Consider the following 23,027-nt stretch of genomic DNA (forward strand, 5'->3'; position numbering starts at 1 on the left):
GTTGCTCTGTTTGTATATTACTAGTACGAAACGGATTGTTTAGTTGCTCTGTTTGTATATTACTAGTACGAAACGGATTGTTTAGTTGTTTTGTGTATTTATTACTACTAAGAAACGGTGCGTTTAGTTGTTTTTTTATTACTAGTAAGAAATAAACTGTTTAGTTGTTCTGTTTGTATAATACTAGTGAGAGACGAACTGTTTAGTTGCTCTATTTGTATATAACTTATTTCTAGTCTATTTCTTGCTAGTAATATACAAACAGAACAACTAAACAGTTTATTTCTTACTAGTAATAAAAAAAACAACTAAACGCACCGTTTCTTAGTAGTAATAAATACACAAAACAACTAAACAATCCGTTTCTTACTCGTATTACAAAATCCGAGCAGCTAAATAGACCGTTTCATTCTAGTATAAAATAGAACATTAAAGACTCCACTTCTTACTACTAATGTACAAACAGAACAATTAAACAATATGTTTCTTACCAGTAACAAATAGAACACTAAACAGTCCCTGTCTTTATAGTAATATAAAAACAGAACAACTTAAGTCTTCTTCTTCCTAGTAATAAATAGAACATTAAACAATCTGTTTCTTGCTAATTATATGCAAACACAAACCCTGAACAGAGAGATTCTTCCCTGTATTAAACAATCACAAGAGCTAAACAGTTCATTTTTTTACTAGTAATACACAAATAGATAAACTAAACAGTCCGTTTCTTTCCAGTAATATACAAATAGAACATCTAAGTAGATTATTTCTTACAACTAATATACAAGCAGAACAACTAAACAGTCCGTTTCTTAACAAAAATAAACAAACATAATTAAACAAACCGTTTCATACTCAATATTATACAAACAGAAAAACTAAACAGTTCGTTTATTAATAGTAATACACAAAGAGAACAAGTAAACCGTCCGTTTCATACTCAATATTATACAAACAGAAAAACTAAACAGTTCGTTTATTAATAGTAATACACAAAGAGAACAAGTAAACCGTCCGTTTCATACTCAATATTATACAAACAGAACAACTAAACAGTTCGTTTATTAATAATAATAAACAAAGAGAACAAGTAAACCGTCCGTTTCATACTCAATATTATACAAACAGAACAACTAAACAGTGCGTTTCTCCGTAACATTATACAAACAGCACAACTAAAGAGTCCGTTTCTAAAAAGTAACAAACAAACAATAACTAAACCGTACCTTTCATACTAAATATTATATAAAAAAACACTGTACAAACAGAACAAATAACAGTCCATTTCTTAATAGTAATAAACAAATAGAACAACTAAACAGTCCATTTCTTAATAGTAAAACAAATAGAACAACTAAACAGTCAGTTTCTAAACAGTAAGAAACAAAAACTAAACCGTACGTTTCATAATAAATATTATACAAAGAGAACAACTAAACAGACCGTTTCTTACCAGTAATATGCAAATAGAACAACTAAACAGTCCGTTTCTTACCAGTAATAAACAACTAGAACAACTAAACAGTCATTTTCTTAATAGTAATATACAAACAGAACAGCTAAGATATTCGTTTCTTACTAGTAATAAACAAATAGAACAGCTAAACAAACCGTTTCTTACTAGTAATAAACAAATAGAACAGCTAAACAAACCGTTTCTTAATACTAATAAATAAATAAAACAACTGAGATGCCGTTTCTTACTAGTAACATACAAACAGAACAAATAAACAGTCCGTTTCTTAATAGCAATAAAAAACAAAAACTAAACAGACCGTTTTTCAATAATAATGGACACACAGAAAAACAAAACCAACTGTTTCTTACTAAATAATATACAAACAGACCAACTAAACAGTCCGTTTCTTAGTAATAATAATCAAACAGAACAACAAAACCGTCAGTTTCATACGAAATAATATAGAAACACAACTAAATAGTCCGTTTTTATTAGTAATAAACAAATAGAACAACGAAACAGTCTATTTCTCAACAGAAATAAACAAACAGAACTAAAGAGACCGCTTTTTACCAGTAATAAAGAAACAGGACAACTAAACAGTTCGCTTCTTACTAGTAATATACGAACAGAACAACTAAACTGCGTTTCTTACGAAATAATATAGAAACTGAACAAGTAAACAGAACGTTTCTTACTGAATATAGAAACAGAACAACTAAACAGTCCGTTTCTTGCTAGTAATTTATAAACAGAACAACTAAAAGTCACGTTTGTTAAAAAGTAATATATAAAGAGTACAGCTAAGAATCATATTGTTTTAATATACAAACAAAACACATAAACAGCCTGCTTTGTTACTAGTAATATGTAAATCGAAATAATAATATCAGTCTCTAACAGTTTCTTAGAGTTCTAGAAATCTACTACTTAGTATATATGGCGGTATACGAAAATAAGTTTAGAATATATATTTAAGCATTGGTAGATATTATCCCGAGTTCGACTGTAACAGACTGCATGACATGAAAGGTAATTGAAACAGCCTGAGATGTCGTATAAATTAACTCAGTTAAAGTTATATAAGTAATCATATAGCAAGTTTCAATAATTCTGTTATTTTACTTGATAGGTCAACACAGTAAAGCTGTTAGAGAAAGTTTATTCAAATTCTGATATTCGACATGTATTACCTGTGCAGTGATTCTACGACAACCACAGTGTTGCGTTTAATTCATGTCGTTAATAATAACAGAACATACATTTGTTGCAAGGTTGATAATATTTAAGAATTTTTTTTGTGAATTTATCCAGGTGTCATGAAAATAAGTATGAATTGGCTAAGATAGAGTGAGTTTATGATGCTTCATCTTTCGCAAAGTTCCAAATGGTTAAGACCAGATCAGCTGACCTGACATAGGATACATTTTTTCGTCAATAACTTATGTGATGTGGAAAAACAAATGATAAAACAAGTGTTCTAATTAGCTAGAGTGGTAGAAAGACACACCATACTCCTCGAAATTCCAGATAAAACACAACTCTAACGTACTTTATAACTTCGCAATGTGACAAGTTTACGTGACAGACAAGAAAATCATTATATTTGATAACATACTTTATTTCAGCTTGCATGCAATTTCTCACGCTATTTGGAGGTGACGCACGGTAATTAGTGTCAGTATTTGATTCAGAGCACACAAGGTAGACATAGTGCATCTGAAGCCGTCACAATCTCTTTCTTAATAGTAAAACGTTCACGCACTAGGTAGCCAATAAAGGAGATGGGAGAGAAAACGACTCGAAATAAAGGATAAACAGGGCACAACTTTGTAAGTGAAGCTTATCTAGAAACAGAATAGTTTCCACGTAACAACTGTCTATCCACGTGTATGTTATCAAACCAAACGAGCAGAGAACGGAATAGTTTCAGAGTAACAGCGGTTAATACGGTATTCATCACAAAATTAAGTAGCAAAACCAGAACGGCTTCCAAGTAGGAATTACCAGTCCACAAATACATTATCAAACTGAAAAGTTAGAACGATTTAATGGTAGCAACTGTCAATCTGTAATTATAATCCAACCAAGCTATTGCTTATGGTTAGTGATATTTCATTGAAGTCCGCGACATTTACTCCAGTCCGATAATAATTAACTATTTAATTAACGTAAAATTAAATTATTCACAGAGTACTTCTCAAAACTCAATAAAAGGCAGTTTTCAGAAACTCAATAGTTTCTGACATTCTTTTACTCGTAACTGTCCAAGGATAATACAATCTAAATCACAATATAGATCTCTACTAAAATGGCCAACGTTTTAAATACAGAAAATATCGTCGTAAGTGAAGAAATGACAGATAAAAATAAAGTTTTACTACACAGTATACCACACATCATAATGATATTTCTAAGATGTACATAATGGCACAGTCTCTTCTCATTTTATAATGTGGACCATCTTATTTATCCTTCATATGACAGAGGATTTTCTTTCGTCCAGCATAAAATAAAGTTTTGTTTTATTCGTTACAGTTTAAACAACATAAACACAACACAAAATATTTCTATAATATATCACACTGTTAACAGTATACAGACACTAGACAGAACATTAGTATGCGACACTGTTAACAGTATACAGACACTAGACAGAACATTAGTATGCGACACTGTTATCAGTATACAGACATTAGACAATCATCACTATATAAACTGTTAACAGCATACAGACACTATAGCAAAAAATCAAACGTAACAGTATACCTACTTAACACAGAACATTGCTATATGAACTGTTAACAGCATACAGACACTAGACAGAACATTAGTATATCACACTGATAACCGTATACAGACACTAAACAGAACATTACTATATCACACTGATAACCGTATACATACACCAGACAGAACATTACTATATGAACTGTTAACAGCATACAGACACTAGACAGAACATTACTATATGAACTGTTAACAGCATACAGACACTAGACAGAACATTACTATATGAACTGTTAACAGCATACAGACACTAGACAGAACATTACTGACACTATTAACAGTATACAGACACTAAACAGAACATTACTATGACACTATTAACAGTATACAGACACTAAACAGAACATTACTATATGACACTATTAACAGTACACAGACACTAAACAGAACATTACTATATGACACTATTAACAGTACACAGACACGAGACAGAACATTACTATATGACACTATTAACAGTACACAGACACGAGACAGAACATTACTATATGACACTATTAACAGTATACAGACGCTACGCAGAACATTACCATATGACACTATTATCAGTATACAGACACTAGACAAACATTACCATATCACCCTGTTAACAGCATACAGACACTAGACAGAACATTACCATATCACCCTGTTAACAGCATACAGACACTAGACAGAACATTACCATATCACCCTGTTAACAGCATACAGACACTAGACAGAACATTACTGACACTATTAACAGTATACAGACACTAAACAGAACATTACTATGACACTATTAACAGTATACAGACACTAAACAGAACATTACTATATGACACTATTAACAGTACACAGACACGAGACAGAACATTACTATATGACACTATTAACAGTATACAGACGCTACGCAGAACATTACCATATGACACTATTATCAGTATACAGACACTAGACAAACATTACCATATGACACTATTATCAGTATACAGACACTAGACAAACATTACCATATGACACTATTATCAGTATACAGACACTAGACAAACATTACCATATCACCCTGTTAACAGTATACAGACATTAGACAATCATCACTATATAAACTGTTAACAGCATACAGACACTATAGCGAAAAATCAAACGTAACAGTATACCTACTCAACACAGAACATTGCTACACGACACTATTAACAGTATACCTACTCAATACAGAACATTGCTACACGACACTATTAACAGTATACCTACTCAACACAGAACATTACTATATGAACTGTTAACAGCATGCAGACACTAGACAGAACATTACTATATCACACTGATAACAGTATACAGACACTAGACAGTATATGAAACATTACTATATGACACTTAACAGTATACAGACACTAAACAGAACATTACTATATCACACTGATAACAGTATACAGACACTAGACAGTATATGAAACATTACTATATGACACTTAACAGTATACAGACACTAGACAGTATATGAAACATTACTATATGACACTTAACAGTATACAGACACTAGACAGTATATGAAACATTACTATATGACACTTAACAGTATACATAGACTAGACAGTATATGAAACATTACTATATGACACTTAACAGTATACATAGACTAGACAGTATATGAAACATTACTATATGACACTTAACAGTATACATAGACTAGACAGAATATGAAACATTACTATATGACACTTAACAGTATACAGAGCTTAAACAGAACATTAGTATATGACACTATTAACAGCATACGGACACTAGACAGAACATTAGTATATCACACTGGTAACCGTATACTGCCACTATACAGAACATGAAACATTACTATATCACATCGTTAACAGTATACTGACACAAGAGCGAAAATGAAATTTAACAGTGTAGAGACATGACAAATCATGAAACATTACTATATCGCACTGTTAACAATATGCAAACACTAGACAGAACATTACTATACGATACTATTGACAGTATACAGACACCAGACAGAACATTGCTATGGTACACTGTTAACAGTGTACAGACACCAGACAGAACATTGCTATGGTACACTGTTAACAGTGTACAGACACCAGACAGAACATTGCTATGGTACACTGTTAACAGTGTACAGACACCAGACAAGAACATTGCTACGGTACACTGTTAACAGTGTACAGACACCAGACAGAACATTGCTATGGTACACTGTTAACAGTGTACAGACACCAGACAGAACATTGCTATGGTACACTGTTAACAGTGTACAGACACCAGACAGAACATTGCTATGGTACACTGTTAACAGTGTACAGACACCAGACAGAACATTGCTATGGTACACTGTTAACAGTATACAGACACCAGACAGACAAGAACATTACTGTGTCACGTTTGTAACAGCATACAGACACTATGCAGAATATGTAACATTACTATATAACACTGTTGACAGTATAGAAACACTAGATAGAATATTACTATATCATACTATTAACAGTATACAGTCACAATACAGAGCATGTAACATTGTATACAGATAACAGTGTAATATAGTAGACACTAGACAGAACATTACTATATCACACTGTTAACTGTATACAGACACAAGACAGAACACTAAATTCCATGTCAGGGTTAGCTGACCTTATCTACTTACATCCAAGTTTCCAAGGAAAATACCGCAGAGAAGTTGAGTAGATATAGTAGTAGTGGTGTAGCAGTATTCATGTTGTCCTTCACGTGTTTAAATCTTCAGTATTTAATCATCAAGTGGTCAGATGATAAATGTTCAAAGAAATTCGCCGTGTTCAGTTGCTACATCATCAATACACATTGCTACTTCTTGACGAGCTGCTGCAGGGAGACACCACTAATGTTCGACAACACAGCATTCATGTGTTCCAAGCTACCTGAAATACAGTTCACTCAATAAACCTAATGATTGTCACTCATCTTTCATATAACTCAAGTAATTGTTAACGAGCTTGTCAGTTTTACAAAGATGGTAAGTTTTGTCGTTTCGCATAAAAGAAAACGTGTCAGACTGTTGGTTTAAATGCATTATTTAATCAAAACTTTACAATTTAACAGAAGTTTCTTCAAATTTGGTTTTATCTTAGTGAAAACCTGAACTCTGTAAAAGTTTCACACGTTTGTAGTTTAAAGATTAATAGGCGAGTATTTTTACAGACCCACTCAGTCCAAGTATGCAGGAATGTTGGGGAAATAAAGAAAACTTGTCTAGTACCACCTTACCTTGACTAGAACAAGGACGCGTTGGTTAGTAGAACTAATTACGGATTTCTTTTGGTTCGTCGAGGACTGAATAGCTGAGCCTGTTATCGTCAGTGTACAATTTGTTGACAAGCTGGGAACATTATTTGATAAGAAATCTCCACGGGATGTTCAGGAAATGGCAGTTTACCAAAGCGTGCCTCTGTGTACCATGTGGAGATGTTGAGACAACAACTAGATACACTGAGTTTACCAGGCGAGGGCTACGGTTCTTACAAGGCCGTCACAGCGAATGGCAAAGAGTTCATAAACACCTGCTGTGCTGATTGGCTAAGGCAACACTATTAACCCACGAGATTAACCACTTATGCTTCATTGTACTATAAGCATCTTACATCAAATATCACAGCAGGCAGACGTAATCTTATTTTGTTACGATGCATGTGTCTTAAAATACAAATATTCGTTTTGTATTTACAATATGGACGTCATGTTTCTTTATAAACAATACAATACTGCCTTATAAATAAATACACCACTACTCTAGAACAAAAGACCCTGTTGTTATGGTAACAACTGTATCTTAAACAGCCTAATATATTTTATAGAAACTACAATTTTTTACTCCCATTACAGAACAAAAGGGATTCTGGCATCACAACAACATGACAGAACAAAAGGGATTCTGACATTACAACAACATAACAATATCAGAGAACAAAACAGCTTCTGACATTACAACAGCATAACAATATCAGAGAACAAAACAGCTTTTGACATTACAACAACATAACAATATCAGAGAACAAAACAGCTTCTGACATTACAACAGCATAACAATATCAGAGAACAAAACAGCTTTTGACATTACAACAACATAACAATATCAGCGAACAAAACAGCTTCTGACATTACAACAACATAACAATATCAGCGAACAAAACAGCTTCTGACATTACAACAACATAACAATATCAGCGAACAAAACAGCTTCTGACATTACAACAACATAACAATATCAGCGAACAAAACAGCTTCTGACATTACAACAACATAACAATATCAGAGAACAAAACAGCTTCTGACATTACAACAACATAACAATATCAGAGAACAAAACAGCTTCTGACATTACAACAACATAACAATATCAGAGAACAAAACAGCTTCTGACATTACAACAACATAACAATATCAGAGAACAAAACAGCTTCTGACATTACAACAACATAACAATATCAGAGAACAAAACAGCTTCTGGCATTACAACAACATAACAATATCAGAGAACAAAACAGCTTCTGACATTACAACAACATAACAATATCAGAGAACAAAACAGCTTCTGACATTACAACAACATAACAATATCAGAGAACAAAACAGCTTCTGACATTACAACAACATAACAATATCAGAGAACAAAACAGCTTCTGACATTACAACAACATAACAATATCAGAGAACAAAACAGCTTCTGGCATTACAACAACATAACAATATCAGAGAACAAAACAGCTTCTGACATTACAACAACATAACAATATCAGAGAACAAAACAGCTTCTGGCATTACAACAACATAACAATATCAGAGAACAAAACAGATTCTGACATTACAACAACATAACAATATCAGAGAACAAAACAGATTCTGACATTACAACAACATAACAATATCAGAGAACAAAACAGATTCTGTCATTCCAACAACAAGACATAATGGAAGGGATCCTGTCATAACAACATCAGAGAATAGAAGGGATTCTGACCCGATACCTTATGCCCTGTTTTGGAGAACCAGTGTATAATTCTTGTCTTATTATCCTAATGTTCTCCACAATATGAACCTGGTACCTACCGCCCTGTCGTTGAGACCTAGTTTATAAATCTTTCATTATTATCTTAATGTTCTCCACCATATGAATCTGATACCCTCCATTTTGTTGTGGAGACCTAGTGTATAAATCTTCCGTCATTGTCCTAATGTGTTACATGCTTCACGATTTTATAAAAATATAATTCAACTACTTCAGGTCAGTATAATTTACCTTACGTTTTCTAATACTACCTGTCTAATGATTCATTAGAGCTGTGTTTTGTCCAATGATTGTGTTAAAAGGGTGTTTAACAGAACTACCTTACCAGGACCCCGTTTTTCAAAGCTCCACTGATGGGCCTCTTTTTTTCATGTTACTGTTTCTTTCTTTAGTTTTGAAAGGCAAGAGGCGTGAGGATTCATCAGGAGGGGGTCGTAAGGTTGGAGAATGAACGATGTGGGGGAAGGGTAATCATCAATCTATGGAGACAAAGAAAACGTGACCTCTGAACCAATGGGCCGAAAAGTTTCGGGTTTTAGGGCAGAACTACATAGGCACCAAGCAAATGTGAAGGTACCTTTACATAATGTACAAACAAATTAAAATGTGATAATATTGATCAAGCAACTCAGAAATAGTTACAATCTTTCAGCGTTTCTAATTCTCTTCTTGTTACCATACAACGATTTCTTTAATTGAATACCGTAAAATAAAGTCTGATATCACTGATCATAATTTTTATATTCGAAAAAGAGGTCATCTAATAAATATAATTTTTTGGCATCGCCACAAGACAGTCATAAAAAATATTTCGGGCTAAACGTCCCATACGATATGATGTAGTACAAAATTTTCATTCATTGTCAAAAAATATTGGATAACAATTTCTACTTATTATTCTCTTCAAGACTCAAGATATAACACCAAACTTGTCAAACTCAGTACTGTTTACTGCACCTAAACACCAAACTTGTGAGACTCAATACGGTTTACTGCACCTAAACACCAAACTTGTGAGACTCAATACGGTTTACTGCACCTAAACAACAAGCTTGTCAAACTCAGTATTGTTTACTGCACCTAAACAACAAGCTTGTCAAACTCAGTATTGTTTACTGTAGCTACACAACAAGCTTGTCAAACTCAGTATTGTTTACTGTAGCTACACAACAAACTTGTCAAACTCAGTATTGTTTACTGTAGCTACACAACAAGCTTGTCAAACTCAGTATTGTTTACTGTAGCTACACAACAAGCTTGTCAAACTCAGTATTGTTTACTGTAGCTACACAACAAACTTGTCAAACTCAGTATTGTTTACCGTAGCTACACAACAAACTTGTCAAACTCAGTATTGTTTACCGTAGCTACACAACAAACTTGTCAAACTCAGTATTGTTTACCGTAGCTACACAACAAACTTGTCAAACTCAGTATTGTTTACTGTAGCTACACAACAAACTTGTCAAACTCAGTATTGTTTACTGTAGCTACACAACAAACTTGTCAAACTCAGTATTGTTTACTGTAGCTACACAACAAACTTGTCAAACTCAGTATTGTTTACTGTAGCTACACAACAAACTTGTCAAACTCAGTATTGTTTACTGTAGCTACACAACAAACTTGTCAAACTCAGTATTGTTTACTGTAGCTACACAACAAACTTGTCAAACTCAGTATTGTTTACTGTAGCTACACAACAAACTTGTCAAACTCAGTATTGTTTACTGTAGCTACACAACAAACTTGTCAAACTCAGTATTGTTTACTGTAGCTACACAACAAACTTGTCAAACTCAGTATTGTTTACTGTAGCTACACAACAAACTTGTCAAACTCAGTATTGTTTACTGTAGCTACACAACAAACTTGTTAGAATCAATACGGTTTACTGCAACTAAACAACAAACTTGTTAGAATCAATACGGTTTACTGCAACTAAACAACAAACTTGTTAGAATCAATACGGTTTACTGCAACTAAACAACAAACTTGTTAGAATCAATACGGTTTACTGCAACTAAACAACAAACTTGTTAGAATCAATACGGTTTACTGCAACTAAACAACAAACTTGTGAGACTCAGTACTATTTACTGCAATTACACAACAAGCTTGTCAAACTTAGTATTGTTTACTGCAACTAAACAAGAAACTTGTGAGACTCAATACGGTTTACTGCAACTAAACAAGAAACTTGTGAGACTCAATACGGTTTACTGCAACTAAACAACAAACTTGAGACAATACGGTTTACTGCAACTAAACAACAAACACGTCAGGCTCGGTAGTGTTTACTGCAACTACGCAACAAACACGTCAGGCTCGGTAGTGTTTACTGCAACTACGCAACAAACACGTCAGGCTCGGTAGTGTTTACTGCAACTACGCAACAAACACGTCAGGCTCGGTAGTGTTTACTGCAACTACGCAACAAACACGTCAGGCTCGGTAGTGTTTACTGCAACTACGCAACAAACACGTCAGACTCAGTATTGTTTACTGTGGCTACAAAACAAACTCGTCAAAATCACTATTGTTTACTGTAACTACACAACAAACATGTCAGATTCAATATTTTATGCTGTAACTACACTGTACACTTGTCTAAGTCAACATTTTCTGCCATGTTAAAAAAAATTCTACTTTTGAACTTTACCGTATTTTTCAGCATCGTGATTATTCGGTAATCATGTTTACTTTAGTTCAAATTCTTCCTCTGTAGTTTAGGTTCTCTGCATGGTTGGCAATAAAGTCCTCATACAAAGAATACAAAGTTACATTAACCTCGATTTCAGGTGTGGATTTGTGGGTTTCCTTTTTTCGCCTGTGTTCTGTCGAAAAAAAACTGTACATTTAGTTCTTGACAGAGTGTCTCATCTGTAATGAGAAATGTGCCGACAGTTCAAACTTGTAATTTCAAACCTCTGTGATGTTGTATTGGCGTGGTTCTTGAAATAACGTTGTGCATTCCGACAACTTGTACATTACATGCTTTTAGAATATAGTAATTACGTCACTTTTTTACACCGACCAGACTAGGCGGACACAGCGTTGAGGCTGATCTCAGCTGGAGGTATAAACAGTAGGTGGGCTCCACCTAACTTCTGATTAAAGAGGTGTTCCTTTGGAAGAACAGACATTAAGAAACCACAGCTTCTGGTCGTGTTCCTTTCGTTTGTTATTCAGCTGATTGATCGTTTATATAAAAACAAATGTTGCAACAGGTCTAATAAGATTAACATTAAAGACAGTTTCTCCTCACACTGTCTCTTAAAATGTTTTTGCTTCTCTTTGTGTTCATTGTTTAAACACTAACTTTGGACCCTCCATTATTTCTTAGAAAAAATTGAATTCTTTTGTTTTGTGTCTTGCAGTAAAATCAACCTGCAGGGCAAACAGTGTGTTATTAACAGCAGTGACAGTTTAGCGATATTCCACCAACTGTATCTCAGACTGTGGTGTTCAAACTATCACATAGTTTCAGTGAATTTCTCTACTGGATTGTTACTTCACAAACCACTGAGAAATACATGAGATACAACATCTAATATGTTGATTCTCTCCTTTTTTAATTATTTGCACTAAAATTACAGAAACTTTATTTATTGAAACACACCCTTAACTTTTATGTATGTTTTTCCACGTGATACACTGAAAGAACTTTACATCCTACAGTTAGAAGTCTGATTGTATAAGCCACAGGTGTAAAGTTATTCTACAAAAATGACTCAAACGTGACAAAAACTACACACGCCTAAGAAAAAAAAAAGACATGTGATCTACCTGTATGACATTCTTACTACAGCTACACCTGAGTGTTAAAGTAAACAACTTTTTTTCACCCTTATTAAGGACGGCTTATTTAGAACAGCAAAACTATAAAATGAAAGCACTTGTAGATGTATAAGTATTTAGTAGGCCAAGCAAATTAGATTATGAGTTTGTCGCTCTAGTTATCAAAATAATCATATAGATGGACGGTTATTATTCATTATTCATTGTTAAATTTTATTAAATTATCTTAATTAAAAAGAGATTAGATTAACCAATTATCATAAATAATGGTGCTTCATACAGATGTACTGATTTCATAAGAAGTGATGACAAGAAACTGTTAATTTAAAGTCCATGGCGTTACTATAAAGGAAGCTATTAACACTGTTTTAGAGATTAAATACTAGGACCATATATTTTAAATAACTTGGCAGGTTCTGTAAAAAACAGCTGCAACCCTAAAGCTAATGTTGGTTACAATCGAATGTCACGTTTTTAGTAGTATGTGTTGAGAAAAAGTCATAATATCTAATCAAAAACCACTTATTTGTTGGAAAAAAAAGTGGGGCTTAAGAAGTAATGAGCATGTGATTTAAAGGGATGAAATCAAAATGGGCAGCCAAACTGGTAGCTAAACTTACATTATTGATACAAATTGTACAATAAATATTCATTCATCAGTTTGCTATGTCACGTATATTATTTTACCAACCGTCATGTCCGAAACTGTTTTTATTATTAATAGATTATAAGTTACAAGACTTCGTTTTTGGTCCAGAAAGTGGGCATACTGTACAACAGACTACGTTATAAGAAACCACTACAGTCCTTGTCTAAATAAGATTTACAAGTTATTAAATTAACATTAAATATTTAATGATTACAATTCTTTACCTAATTGTATACAATATCTACTATCCTGTTTACAAAAAATCAAAGGCATGGCATCTCGACTGTGCGTAAGATCGTGATAGATGTGTTAACAATTTTAGTGGTTAACTAATATCACTTCTCACTCTCAAATATGTAGATCTTTTAACAGCTTTGGTGGTTAACTAACACCATTTTTTACTCTCAAATACGTGATGGGTGTGTTAACAGCATAGGCGACTAGCTAACAACGCATAAAACACGCGACTATAACGTAGCATACAAATCCAAGAGAATAACAAATCACGTAACAAACGCTCTTTAGAGAATTCAACACTATGAGAACTAAAAACATGTATAAAATATTAGAGTTGGTTGTTAATAGAAGAATAGAAAAGAGACGATTAGTGGCATAATAAGCAAATAATTAATTTCATTCAGTTATGTAGCATAGAGTCAGAGTCAAATTATTCACAAGGAAATTACTAATCAATCTGAGCAATCAATCAAAGAGAGTAAGTAAATTATGGCTGCCTTATTCCAACTGGTTTGATGATATCTGGTATTGAACAAAAGGCCCTGTTAGTACTAGATATAACAGATGTAAGTTTATTTGGCATATTATAGCTTATTTACATTCATTCATATGTGCTGAAAACATATTTGCAAAGTTTCAGCAAGGTCTAACGCGAGCTACTTGAGGTACTACTACCACATCCCATAGAAACACAGAGTGGTAAGGCTCCGTAGCATATTAGTACTATCTTCAGGAGGTACTATTAATATCATATCTTAAGAGAACATGTATTAAGAAGGGTTTTAAAATGACTACGAGCTCTATGATGTACTTCTATCACACCTTAAGGGAACACATATTCGTAAGGCTGCCAATATTTAACACATTCTTCATGAGTAACCCCACTACAGTCGCTGAATCATTTTGCTTCCCATTCCTTGAGAATCCAAATATATAAAATACAGCAAACCAGTCAGGTTTCTTGATTTATAACAACATTCTGAGGCTTAAAGAAGCCAGATTTTGACTTTTGGTTTTTTGAAGAGGTGGATTAAGAAATGTATTAAAATACAGAAAGTCCAACCATAGTATATTAAAATATAGAAGATTCAATCAGAATGTTTTCTCTTACAAAACCTACCAACACTGTCTCAATTTATCTGAAATCCACATGAGGAGTCATTATCAGCTAGAAACAGACGAAGTTCCCACACGAGAAATCATTATCAGCTAGAAACAGACGAAGTTCCACACGAGAAATCATTATCAGCTAAAAACAGATGAAGTTTCCACATGAGGAGTCAGTACCAGATAGAAACACATGAGGTTACCATATGAGAAATCATTATTGGCTAAAAACAGATGAAGTTCCCACACAAAAAATAATTATTGGCTGGAAAAAGACGAAGTTTCCACAGGAGGAATCATTACCAGTTAGAAATATAATTGTTACCATTTCTCTTGTGACGAACCAGTAAAATTTAGAACAATTCCAAGGCTAATATTTAAATACGATATGAAATGTCTGTTAGTTTAGATTTTACGTAATTTTGCTCTTACAAACTTTTTATGGATAAGCTTGTGATCCACAACATTTCGGTTTGCTATCCTTCTAGACCATGCATCAAATTACTGTTACGAAAGTTTAAAATATTAAACAAATAAACGTAAGATAATATATGTAGCACTCAGAGTAATAAGCATGACATCCAAGAGATCGTTTATACTGGAAAGTAAAGAAAATCTCTTATCTACAACAGTTCTTAATGTTATAAAAACCAGGACATTTATACCATGGAACCACTTCTTGTAACACAGTTGTTATGTTTGGCATGAAAAAGTTTGAATACAGTGGTTAACCATGCAGCTAACCTTAAAAAAGAAAGATTTCTCACTGGGCTCCACCAACATGGAAACTTGATTGCCTTCAGTAGTTTAAAAGCATGCTTTAAAACTGCTTTCATTTATTCCAGGTTGCGATCATGTCAAACAGTCCACAAATTAGCATCTTTCCATTTACGACATTAAATCACAAATAGCTACTTTCATTTATGTGAAGTTCCCCCATTGGGACAGCGGTAAGTCTTCGGATTTATAACGCTAAAGTCAAGGATTCGATTCCCCTCGGTGGATTTGCTATAAGAAAAGCATACCCTTTATGTGAATGTTGTTTTCTGTTACTGTCCTCAGGAGATAAAGCAACAAGAAAACCCCACCTAATTAGTCCTCGTTATTTAATTTTTTAAATTAAATATATAAATAGTGAAAAATTATTTGTGTCAAAAATGAAAACATTAGTGCCTCCGGTCACTGAGAACAAATAATCAATCTTTTATGTGACTGGCCTAAATTTTTAGTGTAACTGAAGGCCTCCTTTAGCCTGTAATATGTATAAGATACCATTCACATCATCACGTGTTTTTCATCTCCTCTGTACAAAGGATTACAATAAATTAAATTTATATTTTGAAAGCCAAAACCAAAATAATTTCATGAACATTAGAAGTTTTGAGGTAACATATGTTACAGATAATTAAAAAAGTAATATTTTCTTATCATCACATATGTTCCCGGTAAGAGTTGGATTCCACTCTGTGAAAACAGCAGAGAGCTCGATGTAGCTTTAGTATTACAAAATACACTTCACAAGACGTTACTTGCTTCTTATTCGCATTACAAAACTCCTACAATTCAGATATATTTATATACATCACGAAAATAAATTAAACAAAAGAGAAATAAAGCCATGAGAAAGATCTCAAATGAATAAAAACAAAGAAAATTAGAAAGTTTCATATAAAGCCTATGACTTCCTTTAAACGAAATGTGATAGGCTAGAAATATAAATACCTTTACCAGATAGAAATGTCCGGACCTGACTTTTTCACTGATTAGTTTGTATGAAACTAGTTCCTTTTATAAAAGACGCTGTTATCTAAAACTACACTCTAAGTCGACAACATTAGATGTTACTACTTTGTAAGCTTTAGGAACTTTTCTCACAACTAAACTTGAATACGTATACAATATTTAAAAAATTGAACCAAATCTGTCCAATTGATTGGTGGTCATGGTTATTTAAATTCAGTAGAGAAAGCATATCTGGATGACAAACAAGGAGAACGCCCTCTACATTCTGTAACATTCTCCTCTAAATTCACTAGACTGAGTACTAATAAGGCTTATAACTCGACATCATCGATTCCGATCTTCCATTTCTTAGTAGAGTGACGAAACAGAATTTCAATAATCTTCCAGTGACGTTGATTTATTAACGTTGTTCAGATTCCATTTCACTAATTAATATGTTCGGAATACCAGCAAGCTCTGACATCCCACGACAAGTTTCAACACTGTGGTTTGAATATTAAAATACTTGTTCAGTAGGAATGGACACCCACATTCAGACCGGATTTAAACGTGTAAGATTCTATTCGCATACTAATTTTGTCAGACGTACATACACAGCTGATGTTGTCCAATCTTTCGAGTTTGTGTTCAGAAAAGAACAGATACTTTCTTTCCTTCTATTACGATAACGACTTATTAGCATGTAACACTGCCGAAACTGATATTTTTAAATGAATATAAAATATATGCAAACTCTGTAACGTTTACGAGATAAAAGACAAAACGATGCTTTAAAAGGACGTCTCTACTGAGTAGAAACGTTAACAGAGTTAAAATATGGTATTAACACTTGTTCTGAAGGTTTGGGCTAACAAAACGATAATTATCGCTGGTACCAATTCACGTATAAGAAGCTTTGTTTAAATTTTTTTCTCTCGAATAAACGCTTGTATTGCAACAGCTTGTTTTTAATGAATCGCTAACATGAGTTTCAAAGTTACTTCTAGAAATTTCTTAGTAGAAAATATGTTATAAAAACATTCTAGAAGTACAGAAGAAGAATATTGAGAGTTATCATCTTAGTTCTATTTGGAAGTTAAAACAAGTACGTACTGAACAAAATATCTTTGCAGAGCAGAGCTATTATTATATATTTGTACTATCGTGCATATAAAGATTAATATTCGTAGAATAATCTATGATGTATAGACGGTGTGCACGGACACGAAATGTGACAGTATCTGAAATGAAAACGACTTTAACATATGACTAAGAAAGAGCTCTGTCCTGGTTTTAATGTTTAACAAACAAGGGCATCGTTTTTAAAATTATTACATTAACACTACCTGTCGTCAGCGTGTGTTTGTGTTTTTCTCATAGCAAAGCCACATCGGACTATCTGGCTATCTGATTTTAGCATTGTAAATTCGTAGACTTACTGCTCTACTAGAGGGAGGCCCTGTCGTGAGTACAAAATCGCACATATATTGAAATCTTCAATCCAGTTTAATGTTTCTTTCGAAAGGAAAATACATAAACCTTATTTAGTAAATTAATTCTTTAGAAGGTCACGGGTGAATCATTGTAGCGCAGATCAGAACAAACTCATAAAAACATGTTTTTGTTAAACACAGGTGGTTACCTGTATGGTGATCATGGTTGATACATAAACCCAGCTATCAGAGTGATAAACCCTTCAGACTTACTTATTTCTTTAAACAAAATTATGAAACATGTTAGTAAAGCGCCTTCAACAAATGTAATCTGAAAATAAAGTGACTTCAACAACAGACTATATGCAAGTAAAATGATCTCAAGAATACAGCACGTGCAAATATTGTATTTTAAACAACAGAACACGAACAAGTAAAATGACATTAACAAGAGAACACGTGCAAGTAAATTGATTTCAAGAACAGAGCATGCGCAAGTAAAGTCATGTCAACAATAGAACATGCACAATAAAGTGATTTTCAACTATAAAACACGTGAAATTAAAGTGATTTCAAAGATGAAACATATATAAGTAAAGTGGTTTCAACAACAGAACACGCGCTAGTAAAGTGATTTAAAACACAGAGTACGTGCAAGTAAAGTGATTTTGAAAATAAAACACGTGCATGTAAGGTGGTTTCAAAAATGGAACAGGTGCAAGTGAAGTGATTTCGCAATAAAACATGTTGCAATTAACGTGATTTCAACAATACAACACGCTCAAGAAAAGTGGTTTCAAGAATAGAGCACGTACAACAAAAAATATTTCAACTATAGAACACTTGCAACTCAAGTGGCTTCAACAATAAAACACTTGCAAGTAAAGTGACCTCAACATCAAACCACGTGCAAGTAAACTGATTTCAACAATAGAAAACGTACATGTAAAGTGACTTCAACAATAAAACACGGGCCAGTAAAGTAGCTTCAAGAATAAAACACGTGACCTAAACAATAACACACATGCAAATAAAGTTATTTCAACAATGGATAACATACAAGTAAAGTAGCTTCAACAACAGACCACATGCAACTAACGTAGTTTCGACAATAGGACACAATATAACAATAGTAAAGTGGTTTCAAGAATAGAGCACATGCAAGTAAAAATATTTCAACAATAGAAGGCGTGCAACTAACGAGATTTCAAGAACAGACATCTGCCAATAAAATCATTTCAACAATAGAACACCTGAAACTAAAGTGGCTTCAGTAATAAAGCACGTGGACTTAAAGTGGCTTTAACAGAAGAACACGTACATTAATGTGACCTTAACAACAGACGATGTGCAAGTGAAGAGTCTCCAACAATAAAACACGTGCACGTAAAGTGATTTCAACAACAGAACTCGTGAAAGTAACGTGATTCCAATAATAGAACACATACAAATAAAGTGAGTTCAACAACTGAACAGGTAAAAGCAATGTGGTTTCAATAATAGAAAACGTACAATTAACGTAATATCAACACTAGTACACGTGCAACTAGTGATTTCAACACGTGGAAGTAATGTGGTGTCAACAGAACATCTGAAGGTAAAGAGATTTCAACAATGAAACACGTGCAAGCAAAAGAGATTTCAAGAACAGAACATATGACAGTAAAACAATTTTAACAATAAAAACACATGCAACTAAAATGCCTCCAGCAATACAACACATAGATCTAAAGTGGCTTCAACAATAAAAACACTTGCAATTAAAAGCAGCCTCAACAATAGACCACATGGAAATAAAGTGATTTTAAGAAAGAAGCACGTGCAAGTAAAGCGATTTCAACAATATAACACTTGAAAGTAAAATCATTTCAACACTAGAACACGTGCAATTAAAGCAACCTCAACAACAGACCACATGCAAATAAAATGATTTTAGGAAAGGAGCACGTGCAAGTAATGTGATTTCAACAATAGAATACGTGCAAGTAAACTGGCTTAAATATACAAACATTACATCTTCTGGAATGTAGAATGTTTTACTGAATTTTTACTCTTTGCAGCAGCTAGCTTTTTCTACTCCGTCAGTGGAAGAGTAGCATAACTACCTGCGAGTCTAGGAACACAAAACATGTACCACTTCTGTAATATGTCATAACTACCTGCGAGTCTAGGAACACAAAACATGTACCACTTCTGTAATATGTCATAACTACCTGCGAGTCTAGGAACACAAAACGTACCACTTCTGTAATATGCGATTGTAATTCTGGTAGCGGTTGTTGTCAAAAGTTACCTCATTAACGTATATGCTCCCGAGATAAAAGAACCATTTCCTTCACAGCTTTCAATCAAAGAAAAGTTCGAAAAAGTGAAAATAAACAGTTTCTGCTAATGACACTTTTTGTTCGCTACAAAACACAAATTCATCTACTCAGCCTTTTTATGACATTTAAGAACATAATTTCTTGAGTTCGGTTTGTGATGTTTTTAAAGACATATATCAACTCTTCTTCCAACACACTTCAATTGATAAACCAAGAAATGTCTGCAGTGTCGTCTATGAGAAGATTTCAGAAACAAGCATTCACATTAAAACTGGTTTCAATACTATCTATGGGTGAATATTATAAACCGTAACTCATATTATAAATATCTGCATTGCTCACTGTGGTGATTTTACAAACAACCATTCATATCAAAAGTGTTTCCAGTGCCTTCTGTCAGAGGTGTTTACAAACAATTATTCATTTCAAAAATGTCTGTAATGTCCTCTATGAGAGGGCTTTACAAACAGTCTTTCATTTTTAAAATGTCTGCAGTGCCCTCTATGAGAAGGTTTTACACCGTGATAAACGGTTGAAACTGGAAGTTATTAATGGCAGTAATCAACGAGTAATGAAGACATGAGTGACAGTTTTTAAAGAAAATAATTTAGATACCGACAGAAGAACAACACCTTAACACAAACTTGTTTGTTTCGTTTATTCAATTTCGCGCAAAGCTACTGAGTGTGGTTTGGTTTGAATTTCGCGCAAAGCTACACGAAGGCTATCTGCGTTAGCCGTCCATAATTTAGCAGTGTAAGACTGGAGGGACAGCCGCTAGGTCCTGAGCTAATCTTTTACTGACGAATAGTGGGACTAACCATCACATTATAAGGCCCCCACAGCTAAAAGAGCAAGCATGTTTGGTGTGACGGATATTCGAACCCGCGACCCTCAGATTATGAGTCGAGTGCCTTTACGACCTGGCCATGCCGGGCCAAAGCTACTGGGGTGCAGGACTAGCTGCAGCAGCCGACTCTGATTTAAAGGTGACACACTAGAAGGAATCCAGCTAGTTAACATCAGCGTCCACCAACTGCTGAATCAGTCTTTTACCAACAAAACTAGGATTGTTGACTAACTCATATAACGCCACTACAAATTAGAGGTCTGACATGTTCGATGACGGTATTCGAATCGAACCCTTGATCATGATATTGCTCGTCAAGCGTTTTAACTGAAACTTGAAGAATTATTTATTAAAATAATTCTACCTGTTTAACCCATAAATACGGTATACACGTACGAAGTTATGTCTATAAAATTACATGTTTGTGAAATTTTCTTAACGATGTGTTAACTGAAGAAGTTTAGTTTTCAAATCAATAACTGGGGAAACATTTAGATGTTTCATTACCAGAAGGTTGTGTCTAACTGAAAATCATAAACTAGATACATAGAAAGGACTACAGAAGAGTTTTGTTTAAGCGTAGAGCTGTCGGAGAGACTTTTGTTTATGTGTTGAGATGACGAAAAGAAATAAAAAGTTCTGACTCTTCATCTTTGAACCACACTGTTTATTATCTGAAAAAAAAGTTTTTTGTTTCATGGCACACAATAGATCAAGACGGTTGAAATTTTGTTTCATGGCACACAATAGATCAAGACGGTTGAAATTTTGTTTCATGGCACACAATAGATCAAGACGGTTGAAATGGCCCAAACGTACAGTGTCCAAGAAAAAACCACTCGAAAACATCTACTCTTTGTAAAGACGGTTAAACCGGTTCAAAGCCATATAAAACTACCATAGAGCACGAGCTTGCCACCTAATAATATATAATTATGATCATTAGGGGTATACGAGTTTAAACCTATACAGTCAAATAACACAATATAACACGTGATTTTAATGCACCCGAAGGCGCTGTAATGGTGATTTCAGTTTAACCCGACAGCAAGAAAAACAAAAATGGGTGTAATAGCTCCCCGCCTTCCCGTAGAAGAGGGATGTTTTTACCCTATTGTTCTTTGGTTTCAAAAATTCCCCCCATTAGCAAAGTTTTCAATAATTACATCCTGGAAAGTAAATCTGTCTGAACTGTCTTAAGGAAAGCACGTCACGCTTTCAGAAAAAAATGTTTGTAACTAAAGTTATAAAAGTCGTACCGCTTCTTGTACAACACAAAAACTTTCATTTTCATGTCACACAATTAAGAAGTAACTTCTATAATAAATATATCATTATTGTGGCAAAACAATTAAAAAAAATTTTTTTCGTTACAAATCTATCATTGTTGTGCCGAAATAAATAAGAAATAACTTCTATAATAAATATATCATTGTTGTGATAACGTAATTAGAATAGACCTTTATGTCTCGGAAACAATACGCTGTAAATGATAGTGAAATATATACAACAATAAGTGTGTTGAAGTGAACGAATCATTGTTGGGCATATCTTGTATCTCCCAGACAGCCGCGTTAAACCAAACAATGAAATCAAGTCTTATAAGATGCTATTGAGTCTACGATTTTTATG

General features: G+C 33.7%; 1 protein-coding gene across 2 annotated transcripts in view; it reads right to left on the minus strand.

The window, feature by feature from the left end:
* Positions 1 to 23,027, minus strand: part of LOC143253487 (protein Wnt-5b-like) — a 78,462-nt gene that overhangs the window by 32,889 nt on the left and 22,546 nt on the right. The window contains exons 1-2 of one of the 2 annotated variants that reach the window (XM_076507466.1): positions 7,475 to 7,706; positions 6,876 to 7,128 (exon numbers count right to left, since the gene is read on the minus strand). In XM_076507466.1, the coding sequence (XP_076363581.1) occupies positions 6,876 to 6,946 (71 nt within the window). In that variant the 5' untranslated portion in view covers positions 6,947 to 7,128; positions 7,475 to 7,706. Of the gene's footprint in view, positions 1 to 6,875; positions 7,129 to 7,474; positions 7,707 to 23,027 lie in introns of those variants that run through there. The other variant, XM_076507467.1, reaches the window with a different exon arrangement.

The sequence above is a fragment of the Tachypleus tridentatus genome, chromosome 6, assembly GCF_004210375.1.
Source record: "Tachypleus tridentatus isolate NWPU-2018 chromosome 6, ASM421037v1, whole genome shotgun sequence".
In the NCBI taxonomy this organism is placed as follows: domain Eukaryota; kingdom Metazoa; phylum Arthropoda; class Merostomata; order Xiphosura; family Limulidae; genus Tachypleus; species Tachypleus tridentatus.